Here is a 25,105-nt window from a genome sequence, read left to right as displayed (position 1 = left end):
GGCAGACAAAGTGGCGCCAGTGCAGAGACAAAGGCAGGAATGCGATGTGTTATTTTAAATATGACGCATTCCTGCCCTTTCCCACTCATGCAGCGCAGGAAGGTGACTGGCTGGCCTGCATGACTTTTTTTGTAAATATGCCCCATAATCTCTAAACTCCGAAGGCAGGTGGCCCGAAGCCGCAGCACCTGTGGGCACTTCTTGAAAGCCCTGGGGCAGCGTGAAGGTGGCGGAGGTTGTCTAGGCGCTGCTGGATTGAAGCAGAGCGCAAGGTTAGAAATCTTACCTTTAGATGTGTTCCAAGGATATGTCATATTTCGTACACATAGAATGAGGAAAAACGGGGAGAAATAAACATATTTCTCCTTGTTACGCCTCTCCTGGGAAGGTGTATGTCTTTGCGCAAAAGGGGAGAAGAGGGCTGGCAAGAAGTGTGCTGGGGGATTAGTAAATAATAAAAAAACAAGAGTTAGCTGGTGCTTCCAGCCGCCTCACACTCCTCTGTTCCTGGTCCCTGGGACAGTATCGGACTCCCTATCCAATCCCCACGCTGCTCTCAAGCATGAGAGCAGCGTGGGGATTGGCCTGAGTGGACTAGATTAACGCTCGCTCAGGCACAGGGAGTTTGCACAGTTTTTCCAACCTGACTGTACATTACAGCTGGGTTGGAGAAACCTAACTGCGCATGTCAGTTTGGAAGGCCTGAAATGGCCGGCCAACTGACATGTGCGCTTAAAAGTGCACATTTGCCACTCCCATGGCCCAGCCTCACCTCTTCCTGCACACACTAGCTCAGTGCCAGCAGATGAAAAATAAAGCAATACAAAAATCACTTTATTTTTCAGCTGCTGGTTCTTAGCCAGTGGGGTGATGCTCCACCGCCATTGCGCAGGAGCCGCCACTGCATTATTACTGCATTCCTCTACACCAGAAGGCTTTGCAGTTTGCAGCATCACTGCCCCTCTTAACTCTTTTTGGGTATGTGAAATAGTTTTTAGGCTGAAAGAGATTTTGAGAACACCATCAGGGGCACAAAAAGGTGCAGGAAACTGAGAGAATGTGTTTAAGGGTTTGGGGATCTCTGAACCATGGTTCTACTCACTCCTTGAAGGTGGCCTGCCAGAGCGGCCCTAACAGCACCCACAATCTCACTTTCAGTTCAGGGGTGTGCAGGATGTAGTAGCAAATCTAATTTCTGAAACCACCTCCTGTTTTCCTCACCAGCCCCAACCACCACCACACCAGCAACAACCACCACCACCACACCAGCAACAACCACCACCACCACGCCAGCAACAACCACCACCACCACACCAGCAACAACCACCACCACACCAGCGACAACCACCACCACACCAGCAACAACCACCACCACACCAGCGACAACCACCACCACACCAGCAACAACCACCACCACAGCAGCTGCAACTACCACAGGAACCGGAACCACTACCACCAGTGCAGGTAAGTTGTATTGTAATATAATACCATTTAAGTTTTTCTTATTACCCCTGAGGATGCATTGGGGCCCTTTATGCTCAAGAACCTAAGAATGCACGAACCTCTCTGGCCACTATCCCATCTGTAGGTTATACACTTGCCCCAGCAGGGGGAAATGGCCAGTATCGCCCTACCCAGTAATCACTGACAACATGACCATGGGTGGTGTATCAACGTGACAGCCTAGCAGGGAGTTCTGCTGCCACCACCACTCCTACTTCCATCCCACAACCACATGATAGGCTCGATACACAAAGGAAAACCTACACTTTTGTGTAAGATTACTACTTTTCGGTATTCACAAAGGTAAACTTAGACCAAAAGTCTAACTTTACGAATAGTAACTCAACTTTGTGAATATGGAAAAGTAGTAAAGTTAGTCTTTTGGTCTAAGCTTACCTTTGTGAATACCGAAAAGTAGTAAAGTTAGTCTTTTGGTCTAAGCTTACCTTCGTGAATACTGAAAAGTAGTAAAGTTAGTCTTTTGGTCTAGGCTTACCTTTGTGAATACCGAAAAGTAGTAAAGTTAGTCTTTTGGTCTAGGCTTACCTTTGTGAATACCGAAAAGTAGTGAAGTTAGTCTTTTGGTCTAAGCTTACCTTTGTGAATACCGAAAAGTAGTAAAGTTAGTCTTTTGGTCTAAGCTTACCTTTGTGAATACTGAAAAGTAGTGAAGTTAGTCTTTTGGTCTAAGCTTACCTTTGTGAATCCCGAAAAGTAGTAAAGTTAGTCTTTTGGTCTAGGCTTACCTTTGTGAATACCGAAAAGTAGTGAAGTTAGTCTTTTGGTCTAAGCTTACCTTTGTGAATACCGAAAAGTAGTAAACAGAGGTCTGCCTTACCTAGGGTCCCCGCACACTAGGACAGAGGTCTGCCTTACCTAGGGTCCCCGCACACTAGGACAGAGGTCTGCCTTACCTAGGGTCCCCGCACACTAGGACAGAGGTCTGCCTTACCTAGGGTCCCCGCACACTAGGACAGAGGTCTGCCTTACCTAGGGTCCCCGCACACTAGGACAGAGGTCTGCCTTACCTAGGGTCCCCGCACACTAGGACAGAGGTCTGCCTTACCTAGGGTCCCCGCACACTAGGACAGAGGTCTGCCTTACCTAGGGTCCCCCCGCACTAGGACAGAGGTCTGCCTTACCTAGGGGCCCTGCACACTAGGACAGAGGTCTGCCTTACCTAGGGTCCCCCCGCACTAGGACAGAGGTCTGCCTTACCTAGGGTCCCTGCACACTAGGACAGAGGTCTGCCTTATCTAGGGTCCCCCCGCACTAGGACAGAGGTCTGCCTTACCTAGGGTCCCCGCACACTAGGACAGAGGTCTGCCTTACCTAGGGTCCCCGCACACTAGGACAGAGGTCTGCCTTACCTAGGGTCCCTGCACACTAGGACAGAGGTCTGCCTTACCTAGGGTCCCCGCACACTAGGACAGAGGTCTGCCTTACCTAGGGTCCCTGCACACTAGGACAGAGGTCTGCCTTACCTAGGGTCCCTGCACACTAGGACAGAGGTCTGCCTTACCTAGGGTCCCTGCACACTAGGACAGAGGTCTGCCTTACCTAGGGTCCCCGCACACTAGGACAGAGGTCTGCCTTACCTAGGGTCCCCGCACACTAGGACAGAGGTCTGCCTTACCTAGGGTCCCCGCACACTAGGACAGAGGTCTGCCTTACCTAGGGTCCCTGCACACTAGGACAGAGGTCTGCCTTACCTAGGGTCCCCGCACACTAGGACAGAGGTCTGCCTTACCTAGGGTCCCCGCACACTAGGACAGAGGTCTGCCTTACCTAGGGTCCCCGCACACTAGGACAGAGGTCTGCCTTACCTAGGGTCCCCGCACACTAGGACAGAGGTCTGCCTTACCTAGGGTCCCCGCACACTAGGACAGAGGTCTGCCTTACCTAGGGTCCCCGCACACTAGGACAGAGGTCTGCCTTACCTAGGGTCCCTGCACACTAGGACAGAGGTCTGCCTTACCTAGGGTCCCTGCACACTAGGACAGAGGTCTGCCTTACCTAGGGTCCCTGCACACTAGGACAGAGGTCTGCCTTACCTAGGGTCCCCGCACACTAGGACAGAGGTCTGCCTTACCTAGGGTCCCCGCACACTAGGACAGAGGTCTGCCTTACCTAGGGTCCCTGCACACTAGGACAGAGGTCTGCCTTACCTAGGGTCCCTGCACACTAGGACAGAGGTCTGCCTTACCTAGGGTCCCTGCACACTAGGACAGAGGTCTGCCTTACCTAGGGTCCCCGCACACTAGGACAGAGGTCTGCCTTACCTAGGGTCCCCGCACACTAGGACAGAGGTCTGCCTTACCTAGGGTCCCTGCACACTAGGACAGAGGTCTGCCTTACCTAGGGTCCCCCCGCACTAGGACAGAGGTCTGCCTTACCTAGGGTCCCCGCACACTAGGACAGAGGTCTGCCTTACCTAGGGTCCCCGCACACTAGGACAGAGGTCTGCCTTACCTAGGGTCCCTGCACACTAGGCGTGCCCACCAGATGACGCGCTGTCCTTTCCTTCACAGAGACCACCACGACCGGGAGTGCGGAGGTCAAGGGCCTCGAACCCTGGAAGATCGCCCTGATTGCGGTGTTCTCCACCCTTGGGGGGCTGCTGCTCCTAACCCTGCTCTTCTTGGTAAGTCACCTGGGGCCCCTAGCAGGGCACTCCGGGTGTCTCTTTTGGGTCGGGGGGGCTTCGTCAGACACCTCGCATTAATCAGCTGAACGCCAAGGGCGCTGGGTTGCAGGGGCATAACCAAACTTGAGTCCCATCCCACCCTCCCTTGCAAAGTACATGGTGAGGCCGGACTCAGGGTCTCTCCGGCCAGGGTACTGTGCTGGGGGGTCCCCTGGGGCCTGGGCCCCCTGCACTGCGGGGTCTGCGCCCGCGGGGATCTTTCTTACCCCACTGCTAGTGAGAAGTCTGCTCATGTCTAATGGTGGGTCTGAGAAGAAGGAGGCGGCACAGGCAGAGGTACCCTGCTGATATGTCTCTATAGTAGGAGGGGTGTCCCTTCAGGGTGATGTCACTGCCTCCAGACATGGGGTGGTGGCAGGTAAGTGTCTCTTTGCGGAGATATCACTTTCACCAGTCCTAGGCTGCGGGTGGCAGAGGGAATGTCACGGGTAATAGATCATTAGAGACAGAGCGGCTGTCACTGTTGTAAGTGCATCTCTCCACAGCCCCACTAGTCTCTGTTGTAAGTGCATCTCTCACAGCCCCACTAGTCTCTGTTGTAAGTGCATCTCTCCACAGCCCCACTGGTCTCTGTTGTAAGTGCATCTCTCCACAGCCCCACTGGTCACTGTTGTAAGTGCATCTCTCACAGCCCCACTAGTCTCTGTTGTAAGTGCATCTCTCACAGCCTTGCTAGTCACTGTTGTAAGTGCATCTCTCCAGAGCCCCACTAGTCTCTGTTGTAAGTGCATCTCTCACAGCCTTGCTAGTCACTGTTGTAAGTGCATCTCTCCACAGCCCCACTAGTCTCTGTTGTAAGTGCATCTCTCACAGCCCCACTAGTCTCTGTTGTAAGTGCATCTCTCCACAGCCCCACTGGTCTCTGTTGTAAGTGCATCTCTCCACAGCCCCACTGGTCACTGTTGTAAGTGCATCTCTCACAGCCCCACTAGTCTCTGTTGTAAGTGCATCTCTCACAGCCTTGCTAGTCACTGTTGTAAGTGCATCTCTCCAGAGCCCCACTAGTCTCTGTTGTAAGTGCATCTTTCCACAGCTCCACTAGTCTCTTTTGTAAGTGCATCTCTCCACAGCCCCACTAGTCTCTGTTGTAAGAGCATCTCTCCACAGCCCCACTAGTCTCTGTTGTAAGTGCATCTCCCACAGCCTTGCTAGTCACTGTTGTAAGTGCATCTTTCCACAGCTCCACTAGTCTCTGTTGTAAGTGCATCTCTCCACAGCCCCACTAGTCTCTGTTGTAAGTGCATCTCTCACAGCCCCACTAGTCTCTGTTGTAAGTGCATCTTTCCACAGCTCCACTAGTCTCTGTTGTAAGTGCATCTCTCACAGCCTTGCTAGTCTCTGTTGTAAGTGCATCTCTCCACAGCCCCACCAGTCTCTGTTGTAAGTGCATCTTTCCACAGCTCCACTAGTCTCTGTTGTAAGTGCATCTCTCACAGCCTTGCTAGTCTCTGTTGTAAGTGCATCTCTCCACAGCCCCACTAGTCTCTGTTGTAAGTGCATCTCCCACAGCCTTGCTAGTCACTGTTGTAAGTGCATCTCTCCACAGCCCCACTAGTCTCTGTTGTAAGTGCATCTTTCCACAGCTCCACTAGTCTCTGTTATAAGTGCATCTCTCACAGCCTTGCTAGTCTCTGTTATAAGTGCATCTCTCCACAGCCCCACTAGTCACTGCTGTAAGTGCATCTTTCCACAGCTCCACTAGTCTCTTTTGTAAGTGCATCTCTCCACATCCCCACTAGTCACTGCTGTAAGTGCATCTTTCCACAGCTCCACTAGTCTCTTTTGTAAGTGCATCTCTCCACATCCCCACTAGTCTCTGTTGTAAGTGCATCTCTCACAGCCTTGCTAGTCACTGTTGTAAGTGCATCTCTCCAGAGCCCCACTAGTCTCTGTTGTAAGTGCATCTTTCCACAGCTCCACTAGTCTCTTTTGTAAGTGCATCTCTCCACAGCCCCACTAGTCTCTGTTGTAAGTGCATCTCTCCACAGCCCCACTAGTCTCTGTTGTAAGTGCATCTCCCACAGCCTTGCTAGTCACTGTTGTAAGTGCATCTCTCCACAGCCCCACTAGTCTCTGTTGTAAGTGCATCTTTCCACAGCTCCACTAGTCTCTGTTGTAAGTGCATCTCTCACAGCCTTGCTAGTCTCTGTTGTAAGTGCATCTCGCCACAGCCCCACTAGTCTCTGTTGTAAGTGTATCTCTCACAGCCTTGCTAGTCATTGTGTAAGTGCTTCTCTCCACAGCCCCACTAGTCTCTGTTGTAAGTGCATCTCTCACAGCCTTGCTAGTCATTGTGTAAGTGCTTCTCTCCACAGCCCCTCTAGTCTCTGTTGTAAGTGCATCTCTCCACAGCTCCACTAGTCTCTGTTGTAAGTGCATCTCTCACAGCCTTGCTAGTCACTGTGTAAGTGCTTCTCTTCACAGCGCCACTAGTCTCTTTTGTAAGTGCATCTCTCAGTGCCTTGCTAGTTTCTATTGTAAGTGCATCTCTCACAGCCCCACTAGTCTCTGTTGTAAGTGCATCTCTCACAGCCCAACTAGTCTCTGTTGTAAGTGCTTCTCTCCACAGCCCCACTGGTCTCTCTTTTAAGTGCATCTCTCCACAGCCCCACTGGTCTCTGTTGTAAGTGCATCTCTCCACAGCCACACTGGTCTATGATGTTAGTGCATCTCTCCACAGCCCCACTGGTCTCTGTTGTAAGTGCATCTCTCACAACCCCACTAGTCTCTGTTGTAAGTGCATCTCTCACAGCCCCACTAGTCTCTGTTGTAAGTGCATCTCTCCACAGCCCCACTGGCCTCTGTTGTAAGTGCATCTCTGTTGTAAGTGCATCTCTCCACAGCCCCACTGTTCTCTGTTATAAGTGCATCTCTCCACAACCCCACTGGTCTCTGTTGTAAGTGCATCTCTCACAGCCCCACTAGTCTCTTTTGTAAGTGCATAGCTCCACAGCCCCACTAGTCTCTTTTGTAAGTGCATATCTCCACAGCCCCACTAGTCTCTGTTGTAAGTACATCTCTCACAGCCCCACTAGTCTCTGTTGTAAGTGTATCTCTCACAGCCTTGCTACGCTCTGTGTAAGTGCTTCTCTCCACAGCCCCACTAGTCTCTGTTGTAAGTGCATCTCTCCACAGCCCCACTATTATCTGTTGTAAGTGCATCTCTCCACAGCCTTGCTAGTCACTGTTGTAAGTGCATCTCTCCACAGCCCCACTAGTCTCTTTTGTAAGTGCATCTCTCCACAGCCCCACTAGTCTCTGTTGTAAGTGCATCTCTCACAGCCCCACTAGTCTCTGTTGTAAGTGCATCTCTCACAGCCTTGCTACTCTCTGTGTAAGTGCTTCTCTCCACAGCCCCACTAGTCTCTGTTGTAAGTGCATCTCTCCACAGCCCCACTAGTCTCTGTTGTAAGTTCATCTCTCACAGCCCCACTAGTCTCTGTTGTAAGTGCATCTCTCACAGCCTTGCTACGCTCTGTGTAAGTGCTTCTCTCCACAGCCCCACTAGTCTCTGTTGTAAGTGCATCTCTCCACAGCCCCACTAGTCTCTTTTGTAAGTGCATCTCTCCACAGCCCCACTATTCTCTGTTGTAAGTGCATCTCTCCACAGCCTTGCTAGTCACTGTTGTAAGTGCATCTCTCCACAGCCCCACTAGTCTCTGTTGTAAGTGCATCTCGCAGTGCCTTGCTAGTTTTTGTTGTAAGTGCATCTCTCACAGCCCCACTAGTTTCTGTTGTAAGTGCTTCTCTCCACAGCCCCACTGGTCTCTGTTGTAAGTGCATCTCTCCACAGCCCCACTGGTCTATGATGTAAGTGCATCTCTCCACAGCCACACTGGTCTATGATGTAAGTGCATCTCTCCACAGCCCCACTGGTCTCTGTTGTAAGTGCATCTCTCACAGCCCCACTAGTCTCTGTTGTAAGTGCATCTCTCACAGCCCCACTAGTCTCTGTTGTAAGTGCATCTCTCCACAGCCCCACTGGCCTCTGTTGTAAGTGCATCTCTGTTGTAAGTGCATCTCTCCACAGCCCCACTGGTCTCTGTTGTAAGTGCATCTCTCCACAGCCCCACTGGTTTCTGTTGTAAGTGCATCTCTCCACAGCCCCACTGGTCTCTGTTGTAAGTGTATCTCTCCACAGCCCCACTGGTCCCTGTAGTAAGTGCATCTCTCCAGAGCCCCACTAGTCTCTGTTGTAAGTGCATCTCTCCAGAGCCCCACTAGTCTCTGTTGTAAGTGCATCTTTCCACAGCTCCACTAGTCTCTTTTGTAAGTGCATCTTTCCACAGCTCCACTAGTCTCTGTTGTAAGTGCATCTCCCACAGCCTTGCTAGTCACTGTTGTAAGTGCATCTTTCCACAGCTCCACTAGTCTCTGTTGTAAGTGCATCTCTCACAGCCTTGCTAGTCTCTCTTGTAAGTGCATCTCTCACAGCCTTGCTAGTCTCTCTTGTAAGTGCATCTCTCCACAGCCCCACTAGTCTCTGTTGTAAGTGCATTTCCCACAGCCTTGCTAGTCACTGTTGTAAGTGCATCTCTCCACAGCCCCACCAGTCTCTGTTGTAAGTGCATCTTTCCACAGCTCCACTAGTCTCTGTTGTATGTGCATCTCTCACAGCCTTGCTAGTCTCTGTTGTAAGTGCATCTCTCCACAGCCCCACTAGTCTCTGTTGTAAGTGCATCTCCCACAGCCTTGCTAGTCACTGTTGTAAGTGCATCTCTCCACAGCCCCACTAGTCTCTGTTGTAAGTGCATCTTTCCACAGCTCCACTAGTCTCTGTTGTAAGTGCATCTCTCACAGCCTTGCTAGTCTCTGTTGTAAGTGCATCTCGCCACAGCCCCACTAGTCTCTGTTGTAAGTGTATCTCTCACAGCCTTGCTAGTCATTGTGTAAGTGCTTCTCTCCACAGCCCCACTAGTCTCTGTTGTAAGTGCATCTCTCACAGCCTTGCTAGTCATTGTGTAAGTGCTTCTCTCCACAGCCCCTCTAGTCTCTGTTGTAAGTGCATCTCTCCACAGCTCCACTAGTCTCTGTTGTAAGTGCATCTCTCACAGCCTTGCTAGTCACTGTGTAAGTGCTTCTCTTCACAGCGCCACTAGTCTCTTTTGTAAGTGCATCTCTCAGTGCCTTGCTAGTTTCTATTGTAAGTGCATCTCTCACAGCCCCACTAGTCTCTGTTGTAAGTGCATCTCTCACAGCCCAACTAGTCTCTGTTGTAAGTGCTTCTCTCCACAGCCCCACTGGTCTCTCTTTTAAGTGCATCTCTCCACAGCCCCACTGGTCTCTGTTGTAAGTGCATCTCTCCACAGCCACACTGGTCTATGATGTAAGTGCATCTCTCCACAGCCCCACTGGTCTCTGTTGTAAGTGCATCTCTCACAACCCCACTAGTCTCTGTTGTAAGTGCATCTCTCACAGCCCCACTAGTCTCTGTTGTAAGTGCATCTCTCCACAGCCCCACTGGCCTCTGTTGTAACTGCATCTCTGTTGTAAGTGCATCTCTCCACAGCCCCACTGTTCTCTGTTATAAGTGCATCTCTCCACAACCCCACTGGTCTCTGTTGTAAGTGCATCTCTCACAGCCCCACTAGTCTCTTTTGTAAGTGCATATCTCCACAGCCCCACTAGTCTCTTTTGTAAGTGCATATCTCCACAGCCCCACTAGTCTCTGTTGTAAGTACATCTCTCACAGCCCCACTAGTCTCTGTTGTAAGTGTATCTCTCACAGCCTTGCTACGCTCTGTGTAAGTGCTTCTCTCGACAGCCCCGCTAGTCTCTGTTGTAAGTGCATCTCTCCACAGCCCCACTATTATCTGTTGTAAGTGCATCTCTCCACAGCCTTGCTAGTCACTGTTGTAAGTGCATCTCTCCACAGCCCCACTAGTCTCTTTTGTAAGTGCATCTCTCCACAGCCCCACTAGTCTCTGTTGTAAGTGCATCTCTCACAGCCCCACTAGTCTCTGTTGTAAGTGCATCTCTCACAGCCTTGCTACTCTCTGTGTAAGTGCTTCTCTCCACAGCCCCACTAGTCTCTGTTGTAAGTGCATCTCTCCACAGACCCACTAGTCTCTGTTGTAAGTTCATCTCTCACAGCCCCACTAGTCTCTGTTGTAAGTGCATCTCTCACAGCCTTGCTACGCTCTGTGTAAGTGCTTCTCTCCACAGCCCCACTAGTCTCTGTTGTAAGTGCATCTCTCCACAGCCCCACTAGTCTCTTTTGTAAGTGCATCTCTCCACAGCCCCACTATTCTCTGTTGTAAGTGCATCTCTCCACAGCCTTGCTAGTCACTGTTGTAAGTGCATCTCTCCACAGCCCCACTAGTCTCTGTTGTAAGTGCATCTCGCAGTGCCTTGCTAGTTTTTGTTGTAAGTGCATCTCTCACAGCCCCACTAGTTTCTGTTGTAAGTGCTTCTCTCCACAGCCCCACTGGTCTCTGTTGTAAGTGCATCTCTCCACAGCCCCACTGGTCTATGATGTAAGTGCATCTCTCCACAGCCACACTGGTCTATGATGTAAGTGCATCTCTCCACAGCCCCACTGGTCTCTGTTGTAAGTGCATCTCTCACAGCCCCACTAGTCTCTGTTGTAAGTGCATCTCTCACAGCCCCACTAGTCTCTGTTGTAAGTGCATCTCTCCACAGCCCCACTGGCCTCTGTTGTAAGTGCATCTCTGTTGTAAGTGCATCTCTCCACAGCCCCACTGGTCTCTGTTGTAAGTGCATCTCTCCACAGCCCCACTGGTTTCTGTTGTAAGTGCATCTCTCCACAGCCCCACTGGTCTCTGTTGTAAGTGTATCTCTCCACAGCCCCACTGGTCCCTGTAGTAAGTGCATCTCTCCACAGTCCCGCTAGCTACTGTTGTAAGTGCATCTCTCCACAGCCTTGCTAGTCTCTGTTGTAAGTGCATCTCTCACAGCCTTGCTAGTCTCTGTTGTAAGTGCATCTCTCACAGCCTTGCTAGTCTCTTTTGTAAGTGCATCTCTCCACAGCCCCACTGGTCTCTGTTGTAAGTGCATCTCTCCACAGCCCCACTGGTCTATGATGTAAGTACATCTCTCCACAGCCCCACTGGCCTCTGTTGAAAGTGCAACTCTGTTGTAAGTGCATCTCTCCACAGCCCCACTGGTCTCTGTTGTAAGTGCATCTCTCCACAGCCCCACTGGTCTCTGTTGTAAGTGCATCTCTCTACAGCTGTGGCCTGATGCCAGTGTGTGTGCCAGCGTGTATTCTCTGATAGCAGTGCTAGTATCCCAGGCCCCTGGCTGCTCCCTAATGCCAGTGTGTGTGCCAATAAGGAAGTGTTTGCTCTGATAGCAGTGCTAGTATCCCAGGCCCATGGCTGCTCCCTGATGCCAGTGTGTGTGCCAATGAGGAAGTTGTTTATTGTAGTAGTACTATCAGTTCCTCTGGCCTCGGGTGCACGTTGGCACCCAGCAGGAAGCTACTGGCACATGCAGCTGGCCAGTAGTGACATCTTTCTTGCGTTCTGCAGCTACTCCCCTGGTCTCTGGGTGAGGGTTGGCAAACCATATGCAGTTCCAGTTGCTTCTGGGCAGCGGTGATGTCTTCTTGGTCCTTGTTGTTAAGGGTGTCTTCGGGTGGTGGGGATGCTTCTCCAACGAGTGCCGCTTCTCAGTGGTCGTAGGGTACCTCTGGGATCAGGGTTGGCACACCATGGGCAGTGCCAGGACGGTGCCACGGGCAGTGGTTTCCTCTCCTACCCTGTGGCAGTACCTCTCAGGAAGATGCAGCTGCCCCTCCAGGGTGCACTGTTTCCTTAGTGTCCAGGGGTACATTTGGGGTGAGGTTGGCACATAGGGCAGGGGTTCATCTCTCTTCTGCCAGTGTCTCTCAGTTAGTTGTACCTTCCTTCTGAGGGAACTATTGCTTCCCTGGCCAAATAGTACCTCTGGGCTGAGAGATGGCACACAGTGGGTAGAGCCAGGTTGGTGCCACATGGAAACTGCTTCAGTATCTCACGGACAAGTGCAGGAGATGGGTGGAGGAACTAGGTGTGGGGGGGTGGCAATACTTCTGTACCAAGTGTCCTGCATCGTCCCTCTGGGTTGATGGTTGGCAGTCGCACACAGTGGGCAGTGCCAGGCTTGCCCCACCGGATACTGACACATCTTCTTTGTTTTCACTTTTTTGTAGGTCATGTCTGGGAAGTGTGGCGGTGGAAGCGGCTGCTGTCGCGGCCACAGTCAGAGCTCCGCCGCCTGCCCCGGGCTTGGCATGGACAACGTCACTTCTACACACTGCACTGGGCAGGACTTCCATGGTTTTGGGGGGCGCCAGGGCCCCCAATATTGATGGGTGCCATGAACAGATGTGGCCCCAGCTCCATCGCCAGGTCCTTGAAAGAAGCTCTGGAGCTGTCGTCCGTCCTTCCATCCCCCGCCAGAGGGCGCAGCCCAGGACCAGCCGTGGTGCGCATGCACGATGCTGGGACCCCCATCATATCTACACTGCAGACTCTGACTTCACTTTCTCTGAGTCCAGCATTTCTTGTCTTTAGAGTGTTTGCGAACTCATGTGTTTTATGGTGAATATATCCCGGATTCCTAGAGTGTGCTGCAGCCGCAGACCAGCGCAATCACCCAGGATTACACTCAAGCTCGACACCCGTATCAAAAACACAGGGCCAGATTTAGATCTTGGCGGACGGGTTACTCCATCACAACGGTGACGGATATCCCGTCCGCTGAAATATAAATGCTATTGTATCCTAGGACCTGATTTAGATCTCAGCGGATGGGTTACTCCATCACAACGGTGACGGATATCCCGTCCGCTGAAATATAAATGCTATTGTATCCTAGGGCCTGATTTAGATCTCAGCGGATGGGTTACTCCATCACAACGGTGACGGATATCCCGTCCGCTGAAATATAAATGCTATTGTATCCTAGGACCTGATTTAGATCTCGGCGGACGGGTTACTCCATCACAGCAGTGACGGATATCCCGTCCTCTGAAATATAAATGCTATTGTATCCTAGGGCCTGATTTAGATCTCGACGGACGGGTTACTCCATCACAACGGTGACGGATATCCCGTCCTCTGAAATATAAATGCTATTGTATCCTAGGGCCTGATTTAGATCTCCGCGGACAGGTTACTCCGTCACAACGGTGACGGATATCCCGTCCTCTGAAATATAAATGCTATTGTATCCTAGGGCCTGATTTAGATCTTGGCGGACGGGTTACTCCAAACGGTGATGGTTGTCCCGGCCTCCGAAATTTAAATCAGATAGGATATCACTGGATTAATATTTGGGCAGAGGGGCTTTCCATCCCCAATGTGAGGGAGTCACCCTTCTGCTAAGATCTAAATCAGGCCCTACTGCCCATTTGACTACATTTGTTTACTTTTTGTTAGTTCGGAAGCGCTAAGAGATGGCTAGTGAATTCTCAGTATTTTTCTAATGTAGCAGTTACCCCTCTGGCTCTCTGCTGAGTGATCATACACTCACTCACTCTCACTGAGGAGAGGATTGTGTGTTCAAACGGTGCAGAGCCCGTAGACTGGCTCTCTGCTGCGTGATCATACACTCACTCACTCTCACTGAGGAGAGGATTGTGTGTTCAAAGGGTGCAGAGCCCGTAGACTGGCTCTCTGCTGCGTGATCATACACTCACTCACTCTCACTGAGGAGAGGATTGTGTGTTCAAACGGTGCAGAGCCCGTAGACTGGCTCTCTGCTGCGTGATCATACACTCACTCACTCTCACTGAGGAGAGGATTGTGTGTTCAAAGGGTGCAGAGCCCGTAGACTGGCTCTCTGCTGCGTGATCATACACTCACTCACTCTCACTGAGGAGAGGATTGTGTGTTCAAACAGGTCAGAGCTCATAGAATAAGTCTCTGCTGAGCAATCCTACGATCACTACCGCACTGAGAAGGCACTTATGTATATACATTAAGTGCATGGCTGAAGATGTGTTTCATATCAATCTTAGAGAAACAGCACCACCATGTGGCGAACTGTAATGAGAGCCGGTGATGAGAATTAAGTGCTGGTACTGAGCAACGGAAAGCACCAGCTCAGATTAAGCACTGGGTTTGAGACCATGTATTAATGCTGTGAGAGGAAGCTCCCATCTTGTATGAGTGCACACTCAGGAAAGAGCGACGGCTTCACTCACTGCCCAAGAAAGCTTTCCTACTACACAAGCACACACTCAGGAAAAACCTGAGGTTTATTCTTTCAAATCTGTCATACTTACTGAGGGGGGCTCTTGCTGTCAGCAGCTGTCCCCCAATTTCAACTGTTTATGTTTAGCACATGTCGTTCTTCAGTTCTTTTCCTTAATTTATTAGCACTATTTATTAAACGCAGAGGATATATTTATTTTTATGTGTACAATGCAGAGTTTGTGCCTCCGCACTGGAACTTATCTGGATCCAGTACGCCACCTGTGGCGTGTTATAGATTCACAGTGCTCTCTGAGCCACATTACAGGATCTGGTATGCCTTCTGAGGTGATCAGCAGTACCTGCCGAGGTGTGTTTTATAGGATCCGTAGTGCCCCCTGGGGAATGTTATAGGATTTACGGAGTCTCCTGGGGCGTGTCATAGAATTCATAGTGCCTCATGGGGCATGTTATGGGATTCACAGCACCCCCAGAGGCATGTTTTAGGGTTCACAGCACCTCCTAGGGTGTTATTGTTGGATCTGCAGCACCTCCTGGGGCGTGTTATAGGATTCGCAGTGCCTCGTGGGGCATGCTATGGAATTCACAGCACCTCCTGGAGTGCGTTACTGGATTCACAATGCCTCCTGGGGCGTGTTATAGGATCCGCATTGCCTTGTGAGGCATGCCATAGAATTCATAGCGCCTCCTGGAGCACATTACTGGTTTCACAGCACCTTCTAAGATCCATAGTGCCTTCTGATGTTTCACTGACTCGGGAGGAGAGTATACAAACAATATTCACCAATAACAAATCAGCTGAGTTTTAGTCAGAATTTGCCTCACTACTAAATTTCAATCACCCCTGGTTTTGCCCGAACAATGGGCTAGATGTAGGTAATCTCATTTTACCGATTCCTAAATACCGAATTTTACCGATTCCGTATTTAGGAATCAGTAAATATGATGTAGGTAATAAATCTGTAAAATTTACAGATTCGGTAATATTTCTTATTACCGATTCGGTAATACCGATTCGGTAATAAGAAATACCTTCCCATTCATTCCTATGGGCCTGGAGGCCCATAGGAATGAATGGGAAGTCATTCACTATTACCGATTCAGTATTTACCGAATCGGTAATAGCGGGAGCATATTCAAGGGTGGCAGGGTGTCACATTTACACCCTGTTGCACCCCTGAATCATGCATGTGTGCACATGTGGTGCACATACATGCCCTAAGGGCATGTATGTCTGCCACATGGCAGCTTGAAAAAAGCAAATTATTGCTTTTTTAAAGGTTTCGGTATTTACCACCAACTTGTAGTTGGTGGTAAATAACGAATCCTTAAAGCTAAAATGCACTCACTTGAGTGCTACCTACATAGGTGTTAAGGATTTAGTAATTTACCGATTCCTTAAAATAAGGAATCGGTAAATTACCGAATCTTTATTTCCAGCCTCCTACATTAGAAAGGGCTAAATACCGGTAGGTAATGGGAAAATCACCGATATTCGGCTGTTACCGGTATTTAGCTACCTACATCTGGCCCCATATTCTCTAACTATATTGGATAAAAAGAATGGCCAGACAGCATAAACAAGTCGATCCATTCAAGAAGTTAAGCAAGAAACGATTCATAAAACAAAAAGAAAAAATTGATTCTAGTTAAGAATGTCTTTATCTTTCTTGAGGTATGATTTTAATATTACAATTTTTTTTTTGCAAAAGTCAATTTTGTTGAAACCTCCTGCTAAGTTACAGTGGTGAAGTATTTAGAAGCAGCTGATTCCAATCTGTCTCTGTGAATAAAGTGCACGTCCTTACAAAGGAGAAATGCTGTTTAATGATCTCTTCTTAAATGTCCTGCAGGCCTCTGGACCACCTTGGAGAATGTTCTACAGCTCATACTTATGATTGTGTGTTTGAAATAAAATATTATCATGATGTGAGTATTTTTGTACTTCTTTTCATTTTATGCGAATACTACTGTCTCCCCGCTAGCCCCACCCTTGGCTCCCGATATCCCCCCTTCTCTACCCCTCCCTCCAGCCTGGGGTGGCTTGTTTACCAGGTAATCAAGCCAACAAACTTTATCAGCAAAATCAATGTTCACACAGAAGATAGAAATGTCCAAATCTACTTTATCTGAACTATTCTTCAAATGTGAGAACCAAAAATACTGGTGTCTCACCAGACACTGAGATATACTCCTAGCACCTGGATCACCAGCTGACACTGAGATATACTCCTACCACCTGGCTCACCAGCCGACACTGAGATATACTCCTAGCACCTGGCTCACCAGCCGACACTGAGATATACTCCTACCACCTGGCTCACCAGCCGACACTGAGATATGCTCCCAGCACCTGGCTCACCAGCCGATACTGCGATATACTCCGAACACCTGGCTCACCAGCCGACACTGAGATATGCTCCCAGCACCTGGCTCACCAGCCGATACTGCGATATACTCCGAACACCTGGCTCACCAGCCGACACGGAGATATACTCCCAGCACCTGCCCCTTCTGCCTACACTGAGGTATACTTCCAGCACCTGGCCCTTCTGCCGACACTGAGATATACTCCTAACACCTGGCTCACCAGCCGACACTGAGGTATACTTCCAGCACCTTGCCCTACGGCCAACACTGAGATATACTCCGAACACCTGGCTCACCAGCCGACACTGAGATGTACTCCTAGCACCTGCCCCTTCTGCCGACACTGAGATGTACTCCCAGCACCTGCCCCTTCTGCCTACACTGAGATACACTCCTAACACCTGGCTCACCAGCCGACACTGAGATGTACTCCTATCACCTGCCCCTTCTGCCGACACTGAGATATACTCCCAACAACTGGCTCACCAGCCGACACTGAGGTATACTTCCAGCACCTGGCCCTACGGCCAACACTGAGATATACTCCGAACACCTGCCCCTTCTGCCAACACTGAGAAATACTCCTAACACCTGGCTCGCCAGCCGACACTGAGATGTACTCCTATCACCTGCCCCTTCTGCCGACACTGAGATATACTCATAACACCTGCCCCTTCTGCCGACACTGAGATATACTCCTAACACCTGCCCTTCTGCCGACACTGAGATGTACTCCTAACACCTGGCTCACCAGCCGACACTGAGATATACTCCTATCTCCTGGCTCACCAGCTGACACTGAGGTATACTTCCAGCACCTGGCCCTACGGCCAACACTGAGATATACTCCGAACACCTGCCCCTTCAGCCAACACTGAGAAATACTCCTAACACCTGGCTCGCCAGCCGACACTGAGATGTACTCCTAGCACCTGGCTCACCAGCCGACACTGAGATATACTCCCAGCACCTGGCCAACAGCCGACACTGAGATATACTCCTATCTCCTGGCTCACCAGCTGACACTGAGATGTACTCCTAACACCTGGCTCGCCAGCCGACACTGAGATATACTCCCAGCACCTGCCCCTTCTGCCTACACTGAGATATACTCCTAACACCTGGCTTACCAACCGACACTGAGATATACTCCTAACACCTGGCTCACCAGCCGACACTGAGGTATACTTCCAGCACCTGGCCCTACGGCCGACACTGAGATATACTCCGAACACCTGCCTCTTCTGCCAACACTGAGAAATACTCCTAACACCTGGCTCGCCAGCCGACACTGAGATGTACTCCTATCACCTGCCCCTTCTGCCGACACTGAGATATACTCATAACACCTGCCCCTTCTGCCGACACTGAGACATACTCCTAACACCTGCACTTCTGCCGACACTGAGATGTACTCCTAACACCTGGCTCACCAGCCAACACTGAGATATACTCCTATCTCCTGGCTCACCAGCTGACACTGAGATGTACTCCTAACACCTGGCTCACCAGCCGACACTGAGATGTACTCCTAGCACCTGCCCCTTCTGCGGACACTGAGATATACTCCGAGAACCTGGCTCACCAGCTGACACTGAGATATACTCCTAGCACCTGGCCCCTTCTGTCAACACTGAGATATACTCCTAGAACCTGGCTCACCAGCCGACACTGAGATATACTCCTAACACCGGGCTCACCAGCCGACACTGAGATATGCTCCCAGCACCTGGCTCACCAGCCGATACTGCGATATACTCCGAACACCTGGCTCACCAGCCGACACTGAGATGTACTCCTAGCACCTGCCACTTCTGCCAACACTGAGATATACTCCTAACACCTGGCTCACCAGCCGACACGGAGATATACTCCCAGCACCTGCCCCTTCTGCCGACACTGAGATATACTCCCAGCACCTGCCCCTTCTGCCTACACTGAGATACACTCCTAACACCTGGCTCACCAGCCGACACTGAGATATACTCCCAACAACTGGCTCACCAGCCGACACTGAGGTATACTTCCAGCACCTGGCCCTACGGCCAACACTGAGATATACTCCGAACACCTGCCCCTTCTGCCAACACTGAGAAATACTCCTAACACCTGGCTCGCCAGCCGACACTGAGATGTACTCCTATCACCTGCCCCTTCTGCCGACACTGAGATATACTCATAACACCTGCCCCTTCTGCCGACACTGAGATATACTCCTAACACCTGCCCTTCTGCCGACACTGAGATGTACTCCTAACACCTGGCTCACCAGCCGACACTGAGATATACTCCTATCTCCTGGCTCACCAGCTGACACTGAGGTATACTTCCAGCACCTGGCCCTACGGCCAACACTGAGATATACTCCGAACACCTGGCTCACCAGCCGACACTGAGGTATACTTCCAGCACCTGGCCCTACGGCCGACACTGAGATATACTCCCAGCACCTGCCCCTTCTGCCTACACTGAGATACACTCCTAACACCTGGCTCACCAGCCGACACTGAGATATACTCCTAACACCTGGCTCACCAGCCGACACTGAGGTATACTTCCAGCACCTGGCCCTACGGCCGACACTGAGATATACTCCGAACACCTGCCTCTTCTGCCAACACTGAGAAATACTCCTAACACCTGGCTCGCCAGCCGACACTGAGATGTACTGCTATCACCTGCCCCTTCTGCCGACACTGAGATATACTCCTAACACCTGCCCCTTCTGCGGACACTGAGATATACTCCTAACACCTGGCTCACCAGCCGACACTGAGATATAATACTCGCACCTGGCCCTACTCCCAACACTGAGATGTACTCCTAGCACTTGGCCCCTTCTGCCAACACTTATATATACTCCGAGAACCTGGCTCACCAGATGACACTGAGATGTACTCCTAGCACCTGGCCCCTTCTGCCAACACGGAGATATACTCCTAGAACCTGGCTCATCAGCCGACACTGAAATATATCCTCGCACCTGGCCCTACTCCCGACACTGAGATGTACTCCTAGCACCTGGCTCACCAGCTGACACTGAGATATAATACTCGCACCTGGCCCTACTCCCGACACTGAGATGCACTCCTAGCACCTGGTCCTTCTGCCGACACTGAGATGCACTCCTAGCACCTGGTCCTTCTGCCGACACTGAGATGCACTCCTAACACCTGGCCCCTTCTGCCGACATTGAGATGCACTCCTAGCACCTGGTCCTTCTGCCGACACTGAGATATACTCCTAACACCTGGCCCCTTCTGCCGACATTGAGATGCACTCCTAGCACCTGGTCCTTCTGCCGACACTGAGATGCACTCCTAACACCTGGCCCCTTCTGCCGACATTGAGATGCACTCCTAGCACCTGGTCCTTCTGCCGACACTGAGATATACTCCTAACACCTGGCCCCTTCTGCCGACATTGAGATGCACTCCTAGCACCTGGTCCTTCTGCCGACACTGAGATGCACTCCTAGCACCTGGTCCTTCTGCGGACACTGAGATATACTCCTAGCACCTGGCTCATCTGCTGATGCTGAGATTTGCTGCTAATACCTGGGATATCTCCTAATGCTGATATGTACTTCAATCACTTCGCCCTTACACTGACATTACGATGTACTCCTAGCATTTGGCCCTACTGCCGACACTGAGATGTACTTCAATCACCTGGCCCTTCCACTGACACTAAGACGTACTCCTAACACCTCAGCTACCAATGTGTCTCAGCTGCTGTGGCCCTATCCTGGGAACAGGAAGGCAGCCAATTGACCCTTGGAGTCTCTTGGCTTTGGCTGGGCTCTGGAGACGATGTCCCATCGGGCAGGACACAGCAGTCACAGCCCCTCTCCTTTGCTAGCCACCAGGTTCAGCTGGTGCAGTCCACGCTGCTGCAGCCTCTCTCTGCCGGTTCAGCAGTGCAGCAGAGCAGTCCTTCTTCAGTCCTTCTTTCAGACCAGATGGGATCTGAGTTGTGGATGCCACGGGTGCCCTACATATGCTCAGAACATTCCCTCAGGCTAGACACGGTCAGTAGCCAATGGGTTAATAGGGTCCCTCCCTCCTGATGACCACTTCCATGGGAGTGTGGCATCTGGCTGTCCCAAGATGCACCATTCTGCCCACACCCAATATTCACAAACCCCTCTCTGGGCGTCCAGAGCTCCCTAGCCCCACCCTGAAGTGTGGCCACCAATGGAGCTGCCCTCCCCTCGGAAGATGGTTTGACTACAGGTTTCCCCTTTCCTCCTGGGAGCGTAAACAACGGGCTGCCCCTCCCTTAAGTGTACCCTATTTGCTCTTCAATGGCGGCTTCAGCTTTGAAGCCCATTTTCGGGTCAGCACCCATGTGTCGTCCTGTGCGATGGAGGAAGCACCTCTCTCACCAGCGCAGGACCCTATGGTCGCCTTTCCTGGGAGTCGTTTGCACGTCTTCTAAGGAGGGCAGAAAGCTGTCTGAGCTTCAAGCGCCATATGCCACTGCTAAGGACACAGGAGATTGAAGGCAGCAAAGTGGCAACTTTGTAAAAGCCGCACACTTCAACCTGGTACATTAATTTTGACTTGAGAATCGAGTCAGGCTTAATGTAACAAGGTGTTTGATACCTTAGAGTACCGCCCTTGTTTGCACCACCCAGGAGTTAGCACAGCTGAGAGGTCAGTGTGTGCTCCAGCACTCATAAACGAGGCAACCAAGGGGCATATTATCAAGATAGGCGATACAATTATTGACGTTTTAGCGGCCGAAAAATGCTGCTAAAACGGTGATAATGGGCTTGATAATATGCTCTATGGAATTCCAATTGAAGCCCATGTTAGAAGTCCTTGACATTTTATCGTCTGTCTTGATAATATGCCCCCAAGTTTTTTCCAAAGTAAAAACTACAGTTTCACGTTTTTAATGCCGGAACATGTAAAATACATGTTCTGCCCATGAAATATGCTGCACTCTGCATTACGGCTCGGTAGGCCTGCCATGGGGTGACTTGCACATGCTTTAGGAGGATATTTGACTACGCCATGGCTTTAAATGGAAAAGTTGGGCTAGAAATTTTATATTGCCCTTCCAATCTGCAATGGTGGACAAGGAGACTCGTTTTATTTTGTCACACCGAGGGTGGCGTAACCAGTGCTGCAATCCCTGGTGTGATTCTCTAACTTACAGGCCCTGGGTACCATGTACCAGGGACTTACAGGTAAGGTAACCTATATCAATTGAGTATAGCCAATGTGACATATATTTTGAGGTCAGGGCAGTGACAGTGAGACCTGGTTGGCAGACCTTAGTGTACTCTCAGAGTTGAAAAACAAGCATCAGTCCAAACACCTGGGGGTGACCCAACAAAAAGAGGCATTTCCTGACAAGCCTGTATTATGTGTTCAATGTAAATCTAATCATATATCAGGGAATCACAGAAGTCTCCAAACCCATAAGTATTAGTTAGACCTCTAGGAACATATACATAATTTTCCATATTTTCATTTTTTGCCTTATATGCAAGCAAATAATTTATGATGGTTGAAAACTACATTTATCTTTTAGCCACACGTTCTTTACCTAACAGGGAATCCTCAGCTGTAATGACACACAATTCAGAAATCCTGATTCGTTGCTTCCAGGGGAATGATGGCTTCCCACATGGGGTGGGTTGAGACAAACTTGCTGTGCCTCATTGAAAGAAATGATTAAACTTTAAGATAGAAAAAGAAGGTTGATAGCAAATAAGATAACAGTCTTACCAAGAGTATTAATCTATGTGCACTTTATATAAAATCACTTTATAATTAGCTACACAATAATACAAATGGATATGTGATCTAAGTACTCGCAATAGGCGGCTGCTCCCAACAGAGAAGCCAATAATGCTGATTCTTATAAGTCTGGCAATTAAAGGTGGATCATATATTCTTTTGTATCTCATATGATTATTCTGTACTACAAAGTAAAGGTACAGTACTGGGATGTCCAGATACTATATTGTTACATTCAGCAGTGTACCTGTTGTGTAGCTATAAGGATGATGTGTGTACCACCACAGAACATACTAATGCACTTCTAATGGTGTGTGTCATCAAAGAAAATGGTAGCACACTTCTTATGAAGTGTGTATCACTGTTTCATTTATAAATGGCGTACAAGGTGTGCGCGTCACCAAGAATGTAAACGGGTGCCTTGCCGCAGGGTCATCAGGCAGTCTACAGCATGTGCGAGGCAATGGATTATGCTCATTAAATCCACCCAGATTTTTTGCTTTGTGGCCGAGTCGTTTTTGACCTTTTCGCTGTGGGCGAGCCTCGCGACCGGTGACTCACCCGTGGTAAACTCATGGTAAATTGGCCGTGCATGCTCACCTAACGAATCAAGAGGAATGAATCACTCAGGTAATTTTCCAGAGTCTCTTGGAAATTTGATTGACCCTATGAGGATTCATCACACTTAATCAAATAAGTGTGGAGCCGCGATATACCGCAGCCGTGACAGCGTGGCCGAGGGTCATTTCATGAGGCTCTGGGAAACGACCTCAGTGATTCATTCATCTTGATTAGTTAAGTAGTGGTTCAGGAAGCTGAATGAATCTCTGCTTCTCTCTCCCTCTTCCTGTTTTTTGGTGTGCATGTTCACTACCACTGTCTACCTCTGAAGATAAGGCCGCTGTGACACAGCAAGGTGAAGGGGCACCTGGCTGGTTACATGTGAACACATATGCACACGCATGTGCACAAGTGTGAGGGCTGCCCGTGGGAGACTCTTGTTGGGAGTAGCCTGGTGCCAGCGCTCAGGTAGCCTGGCGTGTAGGGGACTCTGCAGAAGTGGATATTGACCTGTGGTAGGCCTCCTAATGTTAGTGTGCACTCTTACGGAAAGTCAGTGTGGTTTGCTGTCGCGCCTGCAGTGACTCCATTATGCACCTACGGCGAAGGCTGACCCAGAGTGCAGCTTCACTTCCCTTTGGTCTGCAAAGCGTTACTCTCAACACAGCCAGGATCTAGTTTCTGCCATGAGTGCCCGTCACTTACCTGGGGGTGGGCAGATAATTTTTTTTTCAGATGCACGTTACTCCTAGCACAGCCGGGACCCGCTTTCCTCCCTCACTGCCCGTCTCCTGCCTGAGGGTGGACGGATCCTGTGGTGTAGAAAGGATCCACCTCCTCTGCCTGGCATAACGTGTGAAGGAGAGTGGACGTCAAGCTTTTTGACTGAGGATAAAGAATTCCAGGACCTCCAAGCCATCTTCCAGGAGCATGAATGTGCTTCCGGTTCTTCGCAGCTGGTGTCGTCTGACGGGACACCAAAGCTGCAATGAGAATCCAGTTACTGAGAGGGCTGGGCGTGAGATTCCACTCTGCTCGCGGAGTTTGCAGAGTTCTTCCCACTCCGCGCTCCACACAACCTGCAGAGTTCTGAAAAACTCTGCTCTGCAATATTCATTTGGCAAGCACAAGCGAGGGAAATCATACTCCCGGCGAGATTTCTCAACACGGGCGGTCGCAGATGGCTTCTACTGCTCGCATTGAGAGACCTACCATTCATCGTGAGGAAGCTGCCGCTCGAGTAGAACCTTTACTCGAGTGGCAGAAAGAAGCAGCGCCCTCTTGTGCTGCACATGGTGCAGTTTGTGCTGATTTTCCAGTGTGAGATAAACACCCAGCGCTAAAAATCAGCATGAACGGGGCGACCTAACGCACTTCCCCGCTTGCAGAACTCTGTGTGGCACAGCAGAGTATTTTGGTCCCGTATGGAGAACTCGGTGAACTCAGCTCAGGCCTATTCATACCCTATTGGGACTCTGAAGTTGGGGTACCATTCATTAAGTATTCCTTTGAACCACAGATGTGTCCCCTAAATTTTCCGTCCTGTCTGCCATGAGGCAGTGGATTGCAAATCTCTATCTTTATGGGGCCGTGATCTGGCCGTAGAGGTCAGCTGAGACAATCTCTGCCCCCCATATATTCCGCTAGGCCCTGAAATGGAAGAGATCAGCGATCTCAATTGCACGCCCAATGGTTTATGGCTGTCGCCAGGGAATCCCCGATGTGCTCCCCAGCCTCCTGTGTTGACCGGTGCCAAAGAGTATAATGAGTACAAATGTCCACTATCCATAGGGCTGAAATGCCAGAAACCGGTCCTCGGAAGCTTGTTTCCGGTCCAGGGAAGGCATGGCTTGGCAGTTCGGGCTGGACTGTTCCCATGAGGCACAGGGTCAGACTGATTTGCATATGGCCATGTCTGAACTGGGGTGGCGGAGTGAACTAAAGAACGGTGATGGATTAAACCCAGATCAGTTGACTGGGGGTGAGTGTTTGATTTGCTCAAACGCTCCGTCCATCATCCCCTTTTGTATCGCTTTGTTCGCCCATAA

At 50.3% G+C, this 25,105-nt stretch overlaps 1 protein-coding gene across 1 annotated transcript in view; it reads left to right on the top strand.

The window, feature by feature from the left end:
- The window catches only part of LOC144754141 (uncharacterized), a 28,790-nt gene extending 12,489 nt beyond the window's left edge, over window positions 1-16,301 (top strand). Inside the window, exons 3-5 of the mRNA XM_078641719.1 lie at window positions 1,225-1,464; window positions 4,035-4,147; window positions 12,366-16,301. Coding sequence (XP_078497845.1) covers window positions 1,225-1,464; window positions 4,035-4,147; window positions 12,366-12,524 — 512 coding nt within the window. The 3' untranslated portion in view covers window positions 12,525-16,301. The remainder of the gene's footprint in view (window positions 1-1,224; window positions 1,465-4,034; window positions 4,148-12,365) is intronic.
- Window positions 16,302-25,105: the final 8,804 nt, after the last annotated feature.

This window comes from Lissotriton helveticus, chromosome 5_1 (assembly GCF_964261635.1).
Source record: "Lissotriton helveticus chromosome 5_1, aLisHel1.1, whole genome shotgun sequence".
NCBI lineage: Eukaryota > Metazoa > Chordata > Amphibia > Caudata > Salamandridae > Lissotriton > Lissotriton helveticus.
Note: the sequence above shows the minus strand (reverse complement) of the source record. Positions and strands in the feature narration are given on the sequence as shown.